General features: G+C 37.2%; 1 protein-coding gene across 1 annotated transcript; it reads right to left on the bottom strand.

Annotated features, from left to right (window-relative positions):
• Nucleotides 1–1209: 1209 nt before the first annotated feature.
• Nucleotides 1210–9847, bottom strand: slc6a1b (solute carrier family 6 member 1b). The gene is made up of 15 exons (XM_079482729.1): nucleotides 9500–9847; nucleotides 8120–8463; nucleotides 7758–7889; nucleotides 7464–7564; nucleotides 7259–7368; nucleotides 6855–6987; nucleotides 6638–6772; nucleotides 6438–6541; nucleotides 5944–6068; nucleotides 5655–5767; nucleotides 5156–5287; nucleotides 4217–4319; nucleotides 3226–3326; nucleotides 2968–3135; nucleotides 1210–2422 (listed from the first exon to the last, which is right to left on the bottom strand). Exons 2-15 carry the CDS (start codon nucleotides 8352–8354, stop codon nucleotides 2315–2317), a joined length of 1800 nt encoding a protein of 599 aa, XP_079338855.1. The 5' UTR covers nucleotides 8355–8463; nucleotides 9500–9847; the 3' UTR covers nucleotides 1210–2314.
• Between the last annotated feature and the right edge of the window lie 5467 nt (nucleotides 9848–15314).

Here is a 15314-nt window from a genome sequence, read left to right as displayed (position 1 = left end):
CATCAGAGCATCTATTAATCAACAACAGGTCAAAAGAGACCATTATCAGCATGTTTACTGTATGTCATCTCTCATATTGTGAATTACAGGCAGATCAGTTTCCATTTAACAAAACAATACCCAGTTTGAAAATGGATAATAATTATTAATAATATTAATAATTTTACTTAATAACATGTCTATTAATTTGAACAAATTACCAGTTTCATTCATATTTTAATGTACCATTTTAATCATAATCGATAAAAGAAATATCTCAATAATTAAAGCTTTCTTCTTTGTAGACCCTTATATTTAGACCATTTTTGATATTTTAATGTCAAAAGTGGAAAATATTGTAATAAAAAATTGCTGAAAAAATAAGAAAATGTCCAGATGTATTTAGAGGACATATTATTATTAAATATAAAGCAAACAAGACATTAAAACACACATTATAATCTATAATACTTTATTTTTTTTTATCAGATAACATATGGCAATCATGCTTTTATATAACACCATCTAAAGACATTTATTATATATTTTTACATAGAATATTTTACATTAGGCCCAAACAGTTAGAAATTTACAAAACAATACAGTATCTTGTTCAGCTAGACATATGATCTATTCTCTTATAATCTTTCATTATTGTTATTCATTTGTTATTATTACTACTCTTTTTTACATTTCAGAAAGATATGTGCTTTAGCTTCTGAGATGGATGCATTATTGCAGTAAACAGCAAATAATATAAGGTTGTTCAACAAGACAAAAACCTCAAAACGGACATTCACAGATACTTTTACACGGTACAGTTTTACAACATTGTTTCAGAGAGAAATCCGATGTTAAATTTGTACAATTTCACGAAAACGCTTAGTGATTGCACATTTTCATCAAACGCCTTGCAGAGAATAAACTGACAAATTGACCCATATCCCTGTCACATATAGCTGCCATAGAAGCAAACTAACCGTGGTCTTTTCCTCTGATTCACCTTTGTGGCTCGTGAATTTAAAGCTTTGCGCTTTTCACCAGTGGATTATAAAAAAAAGTGGAAATAAACAGTCAACTCTCTCTGTTTCAACCATCGATATATATATATATATATATATATATATATCCATTAATACTCTATATTGTAAATATTTATTGCCCCACTAGTCAGTGTATTTAAAAAAAATAGAATATATATATATATATATTCCATTACGTTTTTTTGTTCATGCAAAACAACGGCTTGTCACTTTTTGACACAGAGTGCTGGTTCGTCAATGACGTCTGACAAAATGACCCTAGAAACCATGGCAACAGACTATAGCTTCTGCTCTGCACTGATTGTTTGCTGATGGCTGCTCACAGCTATAAGCTTTTTTTTTTCATCCAGGAGAGTAAATTTTGGTCACGTTCGCCATTTTTCCTGAGGAGTGGCATGCAGATGTGGTGAGCAGGGTTAGCAGTGGTTCGACGGGGTACATCTGCCCCAAAAATGACTTTTTGTACCCTGTGCTTTGCGTGATGTGGTGCGACAAAAAACGAGCAGTATTTCAGATCTGTCAGTAGCATACTTGCGCAAACATGAATTTGGTCCTTCTTACTCTTACATAGAAAACATGTACTAAAATAATCCTAAAAAACACATACAAAGTTATTTTTCGTCTTAGAAAATGAAGGAAAAAATAACAGTCTTTTTTGTGTCAATTTGCCCCTGTGGCTGGTAAGTCATCGCTGCCTGGAGCGTTTGTAAACTCAAATCCATACTGGTTTTGTGCTTTTCAGGTTTTGCCCAAAGGCTAAAAGGGGAAGGGCTCTTTGATACTGAAGATTTTCCAAACGTGTTGTCTGGCTACATAACATTGAAGTAGTCACAAGGTCTTAATCTTGCTCTGTTGCACCCTCCCATAGTCTCTCTCTCCCTGTTTTTATATTTATATATATTTTTCAGATACAATTAAATACAATTTGATTCTAAGCTACAATTGTATTTTTATATTTTAATACATTAATTACATATAATATTAAATTAACACGGTGGTGTTGGAATTACATTGGGGTGCCAATTTTGGAATTATTGTTTAAATTAAGTAATCCTGTGGTTATACGCCTTTTTGTGTGAGTAATATCTTGCATATAAAATACAGATTAACCCTAAAACATCGATTGGATAGATTTTTCGGACCATATGTGTGTTCCAAAAAAACTCAAACTGTAATCAGGTTGGTTTTCCCTTGGAGGTAGGTGATAATATTTTAGACAAGGATGTCCTCGGTTGTGTTCAACTGTGATTACGCTCTGAGAGTTGACCTTTAGGGATGGAGGAGATGAGGGGTTAGATGTAGGCCTCGTCGTTGGCCGGGGTGGGGTTTTCAGCTTGCTGTTCGGGTCCGTTCTCTTGAGTTCGAACCACTGATGTGGGTTGGATCATTATCCGAAGGCGCTGAAAAGGGAGCGTTGGAAAGTCATCAGTGCCATTTCAGGAAAGTGCAAACGCAAGTATGAAAGAACGCATCATAACCTTGATTGGTACAATTAGAAAAATCTAATCCAAACTTTCACTTCCCTGTGGTGAGAAAGGCTGATGCAAGTGATTTCGGATTATTACGAGCTACAATCGCGGCGTTCGCGTCGAATCGAGATTGGAGCTCTTTGTTCTTAATTACTAGCTCCAGAAACCTGATTTAGAGATAGAGGTAAAGCTTCATGCTGTGAAAAACAGCTTCAGCCCAAACTCCTGTTCATCTCGTTTGTACGATCAGTCCAAGTCAGCGATCGCACGCTCAAATGGCAAGAACCGGAGACTAATTGGTGCAATTAGAATGAACCCAATAGCCACGAAATGGGAACAGTGCATGCGTCACCCCATGCTGAAACATCAGCATTAATAATGCACGCCATCTAAATCAATTAACGCGACTTTCATGTTCCCTGACAGATGCATCTGTGAACGAGAGAATATTGCAAGCTTCAAAACGGCAACATTACCTCTTTGAACGAGCCCTTCAGAGTGAGGAACATGTAGCCCATGTATCCTGGGATCAGAACCATGGATGATAGGGCCATGCACCACCCTACACCCTGTCCCCACTTTGGGAACACGTAATTATTCAATTTTAGCGGGACCATTTGAATGGCGCTGAAGAGAAAGACGCCCTACGGCAGAAAGAACAAGCAATTTGTTATAAATGTGTTGTCTTCTACCATTTTAGAATTGCTTCAAAGACACATTGAAAAACTATTCACCGCCACAATCAAAGGGGTAAACACAACCCAACAGAGTTTCCACCAGATGCAGGGCTTGTAGCCGATCATCTCCTCGATATTGCCGTAGAACTTATCGACGCCTGCAGGGAGGACACAGAATGATCATGTGTAACAGTGAATTGGGGCTTCATTTACCAGTTATTGTTGGGCGGAGGATTGTTATGTGCGCCCTCTTGATAAATGCAAATAGAGAATCATGCAGTAGTTTACATAATGAAGCCTGCCATGCAAAACAATTAAGATTCTACAGGTTCAGATTCATTCAAATGAAATGACTGTGGCAGTGAGATTAGCATGAATTATAAAGATCTTTGATAATAATTAGCATGCGTTACGCATTACGTCTGGATGGGAATGGAGAAGAAAATGAATGGCTGATCAGAATATATATAAGATAAACATGATAAATCACTTTATTATTTGGATAAATATCTGCTTTTGAGAAAAGTGTCTGTTAATGCACACAATAACGTACATAGCAAGAGTAAACATCTACTCTGTTAAAACATGTCTTCTTTGCTGTTTTATTTGTCAGAATTTTCACATATTTTTGAAATGTCAAATTACAGAAATAGACTGCAAGCTAGTTGGGTGTAAAAAGATCATAATAAAAACATGCCATTTTATTTTTATAAAAACAAATTTGGCGCCCAATTTTTTTTTGCCATTACTGTTTTTGTACAGGTATTTTTTACATTGTAACCGGTCATGGTTTTAGATGTGTGTTTTACTGTGGTAAAATAACGAAAGTAAAAAAAACTAAAATTACCACATGATCCTCCTAAACTATCACAAACTGCATGTATTGTGATTTTTCAAGGATTGAAGCACAATTTCAAATGGTTTTAGATGATTTATGATATATTGCTGAAATTACTTGAAATTCCACTATATAATATCTGCTTAAAAAAAGAATATTCATCCGTCTGACAAAGTTAGCAATAATAACACAAAAAATAACTATATTTACCGTAGAACCATGATATGGAGACGCATTCAAAGAACACCAGGAACAGTAGACACATTCCACTGGCAGAATAGTAGTCAAACAGTTTGAACACATACAGCCCACCCTGTCGAAAAAAGAATTCACAAAATTAGTGACATATTTGATTTATTTAGACTATTATAGAAAGCTGTAATGTCGGTAATGTAAAGATGTGGTATATGCGTCATTGGAAATCGATAGGCTTGTGACTTGCTAAAGCCACAAATGTGTCTAACCCACAATAACACTTAACATCAACTATACCATAAATGGTCCTCCTCAAGCTCAATGGTTGATGATGGTTATCTTTGAAATGTAACGCTTACTTATCTTTAAATAAGAATCCTCAATGACGTGCTTCACATTGGGACTCCTTATTTGTCTTGTCAATATCAATAGTCTCTAATTAAGTCTTTGCTGGTTTAATGTTAAAATGCTAACTAGTATAGCATGCTTATTGGTAAGTGCTGTAACCCCAATGTATTCTGGCTTGTCAGGTTACTCTGCTTAGCATGCTAATTGATTAGCATCACAGTGTGTGATATATATATTATATACAGTATATCCTGTTTCCACACTATATGCACCTACAATTCTACTGATGTTCTACACATTGTATGCCAGAAAAAGTATGCCTAGCAACACATAAAATATGCCTTTTATGTAACAGTTTACATAGTTTACATATATAACAGGTGATATAGAGGCTGAACACTTCAAAGTCATTACACATCTCAGGAATCAAAACCAAAATGAAACTACGAGTTTTTATTCTGCCTTTCTATGTATTTTTGCAATTTTTACATCGTTTGTACAGTTTGAGAGGATCATCGTGGTTATCCTACTACTACTTTCAGAGCCCCATATGAGACACTAGAGCAAATCAGTGGTTATACAACAGGGGAAATGAGGTGAATTTACCTGTGTGATGTTTGACAAGCCAATAAGATATGACACGAAGCAGACGACAGCAATAAAGATCTCTCGTCTTCCTCGCAGCAAGCGGGGGAACTCATCCACCAGAGCTGTGATAAAGCCCTCCACAGTACAGAACTGTAAAAGAAACAAAGATCTGTTGAGAATTTATTCTGAAACATGTTTCATTTACAGACTGTGCTGCATTTGGTAACTAAGTAAACGCTTGGATTCTGTAAAAAAATATTTGACATGTTAAAACGAATTGATATCAGGTGGAAAAGTTTCATTTCAGTTTTTAAAAGCGTGGAATATTTGGAGAAATTCTTCAAAGTTGTCCCTTTATGTTTGATTATAAATGTATTTTAAATATTCATTAAGGGGTATTTTATATTTTATATTCATTCAATTTAATAATAAAATGCATGGTATAACAAGAGATGCTACATGTTTTGTGATTCCTTTTGAATCTCTTTTAAACCAGTTCCACCCTCATGTGGTTTACCTGACTGTCAATGCCAAGCATAAGCAACATTGAGAAAAACAGAATTGCCCAAAGTGGTGAGATGGGCAACTGTGTGACTGCTTCCGGGTACGCCAAGAACGCCAACCCTGGACCTGGGAATATATAAAAACTTGATTTACTCAAAGATATCTATACAGTGAAACCCAAGCACACATAATGGTAAGTGAATAAATCTACACGGCAAAATACTGTCATACTTACAATTGCTAAACGTTTTCAATAAGTTTAAAGAAGACCTATTATGATCACTGATTTCCATCATAATTACCTGAGGCAGCCACGTCTGCTATGGGCCGTTTTGTGATGTGGGCCATGAAGCCCACGATTGAGAAAATGACGAATCCGGCGAACATACTGGTGAAGGAATTGATGCAGCAGACGATGATGGAGTCTCTGAGAAACAGACGAAAGCGTGCCATTGTTTGGTTATCAATCGTTGAGGAACCATTTGGTTTGAACCAAATCTACTTACGCTTTTGTATGAAATCTTACTATTCATTTGTGGTGGTTAAATTTGGGATCATGCTTGTACAGTTAATTCACGATCTTACGCCGTTGTAGAATGCACATACAGTAGTACAAATCTATACGTGAGCCACCTTGTGAAGACAAGGTTACAAATTCCTTTGAGGTCAGGCTGGTAATGTTGGCAAAATCCCCAGAATTTATGTCTTGGTCTTCAGGCTTGTCTTTTTACTCAAGTATGTACAAAATTACAAAATATCATTCGAATGCCTCTTAAATCTTACAATTGCTGCATACTTGTAAACGTTATTGTTGAAGGGGTTGTAGCTCCCGAGGGCGATGAGAGAGCCCAGGCCCAGACCGTACGAGAAGAAGATTTGAGTGGCCGCGTCAAGCCACACCTACAAGAAGAGATACGGAGACATGGTAAAGATTCACCAAATTATACGCCTGTGAACACACATCTATTACCGTATGGTAATTACTAAGCGCTCTACCTCTGATTCTTTTAGCTTGCTGAACTCAGGCGTGATATAAAACAAAATGCCTTCTTTCGCTCCCGGCAGTGTCACTCCACGGATGAACAGAATAAAAAGCATGACGTATGGGTATGTGGCCGAGAAATATACCACCTGAAAGAAACATGAACAGTTTTAGTTCATATTTAGAAATATGCTAAACGCCTCATAGAAAGAGCTTTTTCCACATTCTTACCTTTCCAGTCCAGCCTACACCCTTCCAGATACAAAAATAGACCAGAACCCAGGCGATAGCCAATGTTATTGCCAGTGGCAGTCTTATCTCTCCTGGCTTTTCCAAACCGTCGGTCAGTTGATGCATATTTCGTCTGAGGGGAGAAAAGGGGGAGATACACGTTATTCGAGAACGTGGGTCCAAAATGTATAACTTTCAGACCACGTATCGCGCAAATGGTTGGAATAGAGAGCTCATCTAATTGCTCATGCAAATCATTCAACTGGGGTTGTTTGCCAAAAATGCACAATAGCTGCATTTTTGTGAGACAACAGTGGCCCTTTTACACAGCCTAGGACAAAAGGCAGTGCCTGTATCTTGCTGGAATACGAAATTCAGAAGTGTTTCAAAATAAATGCCCTTACTCCCAGAACTCCGTGACGGCGCTTGTCATATTGGCAGTGTTTGCCATGCTGTAGTTTGAGAAACATTTGTCTGTATTCCAAGGGTTGTCACAAGATTTCCAGGGGAGCTCCTAAAACAGGACAGCAGTGTTTTATGCAGTTTATCCTTTGTCTGGTCATGCACAAATAAAGGTTTTGAGAATTAAAGTGTAAAACGTGCACTTACTGTGGTGAATGAGTTATAGAGATAGTAAATAGCCCAAGCTATTATGACAATGTAGTAAATGTTAAGCCAGAAAGACAGGACTGCTGCAGCCAGACCAACACCTATGAAAATGACAGAAATGTGCACACTACAATGACTCCATATTTTAAGTGTAAGCTTGGTTCAATGGAATGACAATTGATATAGCTCACACAATATCATTTTCAGGGGCACTATCATTTTATTTCCCCAGTCAAAAAGAACAATAAATCATATTTTGACATGTATGCATGTGATCCATTTTTTCACGATTACCTTTAAACATAGGGGCCAGTTTCCACACTCCAAGACCACCAATGGACGTGTATTGACCGAGGGACGTTTCCAGAAGAAACAACGGGACCCCGGCAAATATAAGGGTCAAAAAGTAAGGAATCAAGAAGGCCCCTAAACAGATAGAAGAGTGATAAAAGTGAATCACGAGACATTAAAATAAGTTTCCGTTTTTTAAATCCACGCTTAGGGTGATTTTTTCCAATGACTGCGCAGTGCGTAACGGGACCAGAAATACATATACGTGCAAATCAGCAGAGAGACTTTCGTTCATTTAGAGATTGTTTAAATCCTTTGATTCTCGTGGGAAAAATAGGAAAAAACAGCAACTTTTTCTTATTTACCTCCTCCGTTTTTCCCGCATAGATAAGGAAATCTCCAGACATTGCCAAGTCCAATAGCATAGCCAACACAAGACAGAAGAAAGTCAAATTTTCCCTGCCACGTTTCTCTGTCAGGAAGTTCCATTTTCTTCTGAACTTTAACCACCAGAGTTTTTGGCTTGTCGTTGGCAGTGGGAGCCTCGTTGACCTCTGTTAAAACGTGTCCATCGGAGGCTTTCGTCCCGTTCGTGGTCATGTCTCTGGGTTTTTTATTCCTTGCGGTCGGACGGAAGAGTTCAGCACCGGTCCACGCAGACAGCAGCTTCGCGGTTCGGTTAACCAAAGGCTAGTCAAAAAACACGGACCTGAAAAGAAAAGAGAAAAACTCGTTAAGACCTACGCGTTAGTCGTGTAGTCTATTATGTAAATCACATGTATTTATCCAAATAAAAAGAATAATAACAATAACCATATATTATTGTAAAAAAATATTATTTTAGCACAGATCAAAATCATTCAATCAAATGTCAGTAGATGCGTTTTGGACAAAGCGTGTTATTATTCGTGAAGTTGTCATACACCTATATTTATTTTTCATTTTTAGTAAATATTTTTTAATCAACGCCAGCTAATTTCCAACCAAATTGAAACCAATGAATGCATTTTAGATGAACTCTATTGACTTGTCATCCAAGTGATGTCGAAATGAAAAACCTCTTTATATCAATATTTAGACATGACTCCATAAGCAGCAGGTTTCATTCCAAACGACGCGACCCGACAAACCACAACACTCGAACAACACGCAGCTGTGAGCGCGCAGAAGCCTGAAGCGCGCTCTCAAACAAGCGCCTTAATCTGTAAACTAAAGGCAAACTGAACGCGTTTGAGTTCTTCATCTTCATCTGAAGGACAAATGAAATCCACTAGTGAAGTGTGGAGTTTAAATCTGATGTTAAGTGACAGCGCACAGCGCCGTAGACGCTCTATGGGTCATAAATGCGCACATATACATACTTTATCAAATCCCAACCTTACTGGCCGAAGTTAAAAACATAAACATGGAAATCTATAAATTTGACAAGACTGGTGTGTCTAAGACTGAATTTCTTTCAACAGTGATAGGAGAAACTGCGCCGCGTAACCATTAAAATAGCTTTAAATTCCTCCGCTGGATTTTATATTCTTAAAAATAAAAGTTCCCATTAGATTCTTTGTCAGGCTGTTTAACATACACATAACCTTTATTTTATTCGTAGTAAATACGTTGTCCAGACCATAAAAAGAAATTCAAAATCCGTTGACTGACAGGTTCATTGGGGAACCAAAAAAACCCAAAAGCCTTTTTAACCTAGGCAACACCTTATTCTTTACATCTGTCAAATGTCATGATTTACTTACACTGGAACAGTTTCTCCTGCCGGAACGCTTGTGGCGGTGTATCCGTTGGTTCCGCTCCAAGAGGAACACTTGGAAATTTACTTGTCCAAACGAGTGCAAAATGTTTCCATAAAGTCAAGTGAAGTAAACAGCTATCCTGAGGGTAAAGGTGAAGGAAGGGTCCGGTCGTCTGGTGCTGTCCAAAGCCGTGGTGCTGAAGGACAAGGGGAAAGAGCCAGAGACTCGAGCAGCTCCGTCTAACATGTGCGTCCAGAAATGTTACACGAAGCACAGATCCTCAGTCTCAATGTCAGCGTAAAGTCGACCCTCCCCGAAAACAACATCTCCACCACTGAGATCCCGGACACTGAAACCTACTCTTCTCAACGCTTTTTATACGCTTTGTGTTTTTTTCGACCGACGTTGCGGTTGTACTGTGTGAAAGAGATCATGGGTGTTTTATCAAATGACACACAAGGGCCTCTCACTCTTTGTTTGTCAGTTTTCTTTTTTATTCGCGCAACAGCGTAAGGCTGCTCTTCTGGAACTTTTGTTTTTCTGCAAATCATTGAATCGCATACAGAATTTGGTTCTGAAATTAATGCAAACCAAGGAAAAGAAAAAAAGACACATTTTGCATTACGAAACATTTAAATAAATTAGCTAAATCTGAGCTACTGTGTAAAAAAATCTCTCTAAAAATGGCCATCTTAAAAAACGGTAGCCATGTGGAGAGCCATTGCGTAATGCTGATATAGCCACAACGTTATCATATCATATTGAGCTACATTGCATGGCAAAATCATAACTAAAGTTAGGTTAATAAATAAGTTGAATTGTCACTGAACATTGGTGTATTTTCTCATAGTTGTACCATAGTCAATCATGTCAATGTTCGATTAAATGTGATAATACATAGGAGTTTATGTCTAACACAAATAATATCCATCACAATTAATTGTATATATTAAGTGGATATTGTTCTCATCTTGTTCCTTGCACAGTAATGTGCACTAGATATATAAAGTGTGACCCAAGGGATTACATTTTTGTAATCATCATTTAAGTTTTTCATGATCTAATTGACATCTGGGCAAACTCACTGCAGCTTTACCAATACACAACAGCAAACGGGCTTCAGGTCAAAATAGCCTGAACTCATTTACTCTACGAAAACTATAGCGGTTTCCAAAATGTCAGATTGGGATGACGATGCCAGTCATTCTGTGGATTCTGCTAAACAGTGATAAGGAAGTCAGTCAATAAGAAGAGTCTGGGGGTGGGAGATAAATTGAAAACTGGTCTTATAATCTTCTTAGCTGACTGTCTCCCGAAATAACATACCCTTGTGGGGAGACCTAAAGAAGCACAAGCGTTAACTCCTATACAAGTCTGTAATTAGATATTATTGCATTTACAGATGGAGGTCTTCGGAAGACAATCAAAACAGAATCTGGTCAAACTGTGTTTTACCACCAGCAGTGATGTTGTGCAAGCATCTGCCGTTGACACATCATACAGATGAATCAGAAGGTTGGGATTAAAGAATGTCTGTCTAGGTTTTTGTCTCTTCAGTCCACAAGCCATGATCGTATTAACTAATTGATAAATAATAATAAAATGAAGGGTGCGATAAATGTATCTAAATTATAAAGCTGCATTCAGGAAGTGAATGTCATTGACCTCAGTGTTTTACCATTCATGTAGCTTGTCGCCTCAAGGGGGCTAAAATGTTAAGATCACTTTTGAAGAAAATCATGGCTTACTGTAATCTTCAATGTTCAAGATGACATATTGCAGCAGTCAGTATAGACAGCATCTTCCAAGATCATCTTAATCAAAGCGCAGGAGCAGAAATCCCTAGCGTTTAGGCCCATTCACACCAAGAACGCTAACTATAATGATGACTTTATTAGCCTGTCCGTATTTTATCAGTTCAAAAAAATCACACTGATTTCTCCGTATAGTTCTTGCTATAGTTTAGTGATTTTTAAAGTAGGCGTCGACTTTAGGAATCGATTTCTAATTCTCATGTCGTTAAAGAACCGCATGGTTTTTGTTCTTTTTCAACAAAGATTTTAAAGGTGCAGTAAGCGATTATATTCGAAATTGATACCCAAACAAACACATCCATGCCCTTAAAATAACTAACACTGGTTCCTTCTTTTGACCTCATCATAAATGTATAATACTCCATGTTTCTGATTGGCTATGAGAGTGTTGGGTCAAATCCACTTTGTTCTCATATTAGCATATCTAGGACTGTGCGAACAATGATTTCCCCCCCAAAAATGTTTGTTTTAATTCCTAAACAACTTGACATTTGAGAATTTCTTGAAGTATCGATTTATGAGTCATGTTATAGAGATATATCAATAGGGTTTTTGCAACCTTAGGAATTCTAACAAAGTTTACCAGGTGGCTAATTCACAGGAATTCATGTGATGTCAATCGTACATAAATATGCGATTATTAGAAAAAAGCGATACCGAAACACCTTCCTCTATCCCACGCCTAAACCTAAAATCACTGGCGTGAAAGTAAATCATAGTAAGACTGTGCGATTTCATACGAATGAGCACCAAATTCCTGTGAGATTGTTGGATTTTTGACATGACCAACAATTAAAGTTACACTGTAAAAATTTTAAAGTTGACTTAACTTGACATTTTCAGGCAACCTGCTGCACAGCTTTTTTTCAGTTTACCCTTAAATAAGTTCACATAAGTCAATTGACTGAGTAATGTCACAAAAAAGTTGTTGAACCAAGTTACAATAAATAAACAACAATGACTTGGTCAACCCAACTCAAAAGTTTAATTATATATATGACTTTAGCAACCGCTAAAACCGCATTTTATTCATTTTAACAAGCGAACTGAAAATGCTGCAATACATGGGAACTTTCAATACTAGTTTAAAGATAACACAGTTATTTGTTGAGAAAATACAGTTTCGCAAATTGGTCAAACTTTGTGATGCGTACTGGACAATCACTTAAATATCTAAGTACAGTGAACAAATTAATCTTTGTTAGTACCCCGTTTAGACTGCTCAGTGTATTCAAAATAACACATTCTTCCACTTCTACTAAAAAATATTTGTTGAAGGTAATTTATTACCTTTGTTAGGAGAACAATTCAACGTTTACTTCAAGTACATATTATTCTAAATCACGAAATGATCATGTTCACATAGGTTCTCATTTAGAAACTTCCCATATTGTACTAAATTCATGAATGACATTGATATTAAACAGATGTAAATCTTAAGCACCCACCGTTAATTTCTCGCAGAATGACTTTGTAACAAAGTCCACATCATCCTGTTCCACCTCAGTGACACCACATCACAGAAACCGTTGGTGTCTTTGAGAGGTATCAAAGCTCAAGATCAAACTTGTGTTTCAACGGCAGTGTAAGTGGAGGCACGAATAGCCTGACTTGACGGCAGATGGTGAGCCAATGAGGGGTGAACTAACCTACTAATGATACAAAATAAAATTTTGCATTTAGAGCCCCATCTGGTTTATTTAGCCTCTGGGGACAGAGCGTTCAGCCATATCCACACGCTCGTGGCCCTGTGGTGAGAATCTGAGTGTCTGGCAATTGTTGGTGGCACACATGATTACTCAACTGTGCAGTGAATCTCATAACAGTAAAAGGTGGCAGTCATTTCCACCTTCTGGATGAAGCTATCCATCTCTGTACATCGTGGACCATTGAGTCATTTTACAGTTGAAAAATGATCCTTAAATGAATACCCCACCCAAAAATACTATGGCAGTCAATGGTGCTTCAGAACTGTTTCTTTCTAACATTATTCCGGGAATATCTTTCTTTGTGTTCAACCGAACAAAGAAATGTATAAATGTCTGGAACAATTAGAGGGTGAGTAATTCAGAAGACAGAATTTTCATTTTTGGGTGGAGTATATCCCTTTGACGGTATATGCAGTCAGGGCTCCTAAAAGTCATAGGCTCTTCGGATATATTGTCGATTTGACTCTAGTGACAAAACCGGAGGTCAATTGAGCTTGCAAATGACACCAATCTGCATTTCATATTTTTATCATTTTATCATTACAAAAGTGTCACAACTAAAGTTTAACACATATTATGTGGATATCAGTGTTCCTATAAAGAAAGACCAGGGTTAGACGTTTCCCGTTCAAAGGGATAGTTTTCATATTTATAAATTCATTTGACTTTCTCTTACTTGAAATACAGAAGGAGATATTTTGAGAAATGTTTTTGTGTCCATGCAATGGAAGTCAATGGGATTTATTATTGTTTGGTTATCAACATTCTTGAAAATATTTTTGAAGGACTTTTGAAGAACTTTTGTGTTAAGCAGAATATAGAAATTAACACAAGGGTGAATAAATGATGAAAGAATTTACATATTGTGTGAACTATCCCTTTAAAGATAATATGTGGACCACATTTTCTTTTGTGTACGTTTGTTAATGCTTATTTTGTTTACCAACTCGAAATGTCATGTTGAAATGTTGAAAATTATAACTGCTGTTCTTTTTGCTTTGAAGTTGACAATGTTTATTTCCATGAAGCAGCATCAAAGCAATTTCTATTGTATAATTCGCTATATACCTGTAAATAAAAGTGACTTGTCAAGACAAAAAATGTCTCCAATTTAAAATGCAGTGGCCACATGCTCCTACAATGTACAGTTTTCCTGTATGTTTTATTTGACATACAGCTTCCTTTTTGTATTATAATGTTTATAATTTATAAAGTGTGTTTTGATGTTTCGAAAGAAATGCTGTGATAAAGATGAAATGTGCCCCTGAATATCAATTTCAGGAGAAAGTATTGCTTCTAAATAATATACAAAGGTTATTTTACGACACTGTGTCTCGATTTGCTGTATTGATTGAAAATTCATGGCAAGAAAAGATACAGTTTACATTCAACGTGCCTGTTGTGCCTCATCGTAATTTTCAATCGATCATTTATTTTGACTGCAAAACAAGTGAATAACAGATCCTAAAGTACATCACAGTCACAGATTTAGACCAAGTGATAAAATAATGTGCGCAAAATGACACGTTACATTCGCCCTTTAATCATTTTCATCGGCTCATACACAATATACGTTTGTGAATTTTGCACTTGGAGCAGATCCAGAGCATTACTTCTTTCTTCCATTCAGGCAGAGAAAAGAAGGCTTGAGATGTCACATCTATTTATGTGTGACACCCCAGGCCTCAGAATGTGGGCTCTCCTCATTGGTAGGGCAGTCAGGTAGCCTGTATGGAGTCTCGAAGAAGAGGCTCAGAGCCGTGTTTCCGCTTTGGCTGAAAGACTGGAGACAGACTGGCATGTCTGTTGCCTGGCGATCAACAAGGTGCTCGGGGGTCGGTTCAATGGAGGGAAAAACTGGGAATGGGCACAAAACAAACAGATACCTCTTCCCACATTGCCGAAATAGGAACGGGAATATGAGTGCAACGGGAAACTTGTTTTCAAGATGTTGTTCTTTTGTCTTTTGGATGTTATACACCATCGCATATTCAAAATGGACATGCGGCTTGTTTTCTTCAGCCATGGCTACGGTGTCGGCTGGAATGTGAGACCTCGTGGTAAATACGTGCCATTGGCAATATTCTGTGCTCATAATCCCTGACTTCCAAAAAATGTCATGCTATTGTAAGCCGGTTGCCTTCATTGATTTCCAAATGGTAAAAAACACCATCTGGTGTTTATTAATACATTAGAAAATATGTTTTCGATTCATTTCGACCTTCAACAAGCAATGTATTATCTAAAAATATATATAAGAAATGATGTAACGTATGTACAGACGGTATACAACAC

This window comes from Barbatula barbatula, assembly GCF_947034865.1.
Source record: "Barbatula barbatula genome assembly, chromosome: 20".
Classification (NCBI taxonomy): domain Eukaryota; kingdom Metazoa; phylum Chordata; class Actinopteri; order Cypriniformes; family Nemacheilidae; genus Barbatula; species Barbatula barbatula.
This window is presented reverse-complemented; position numbering and strand designations above follow the sequence as displayed.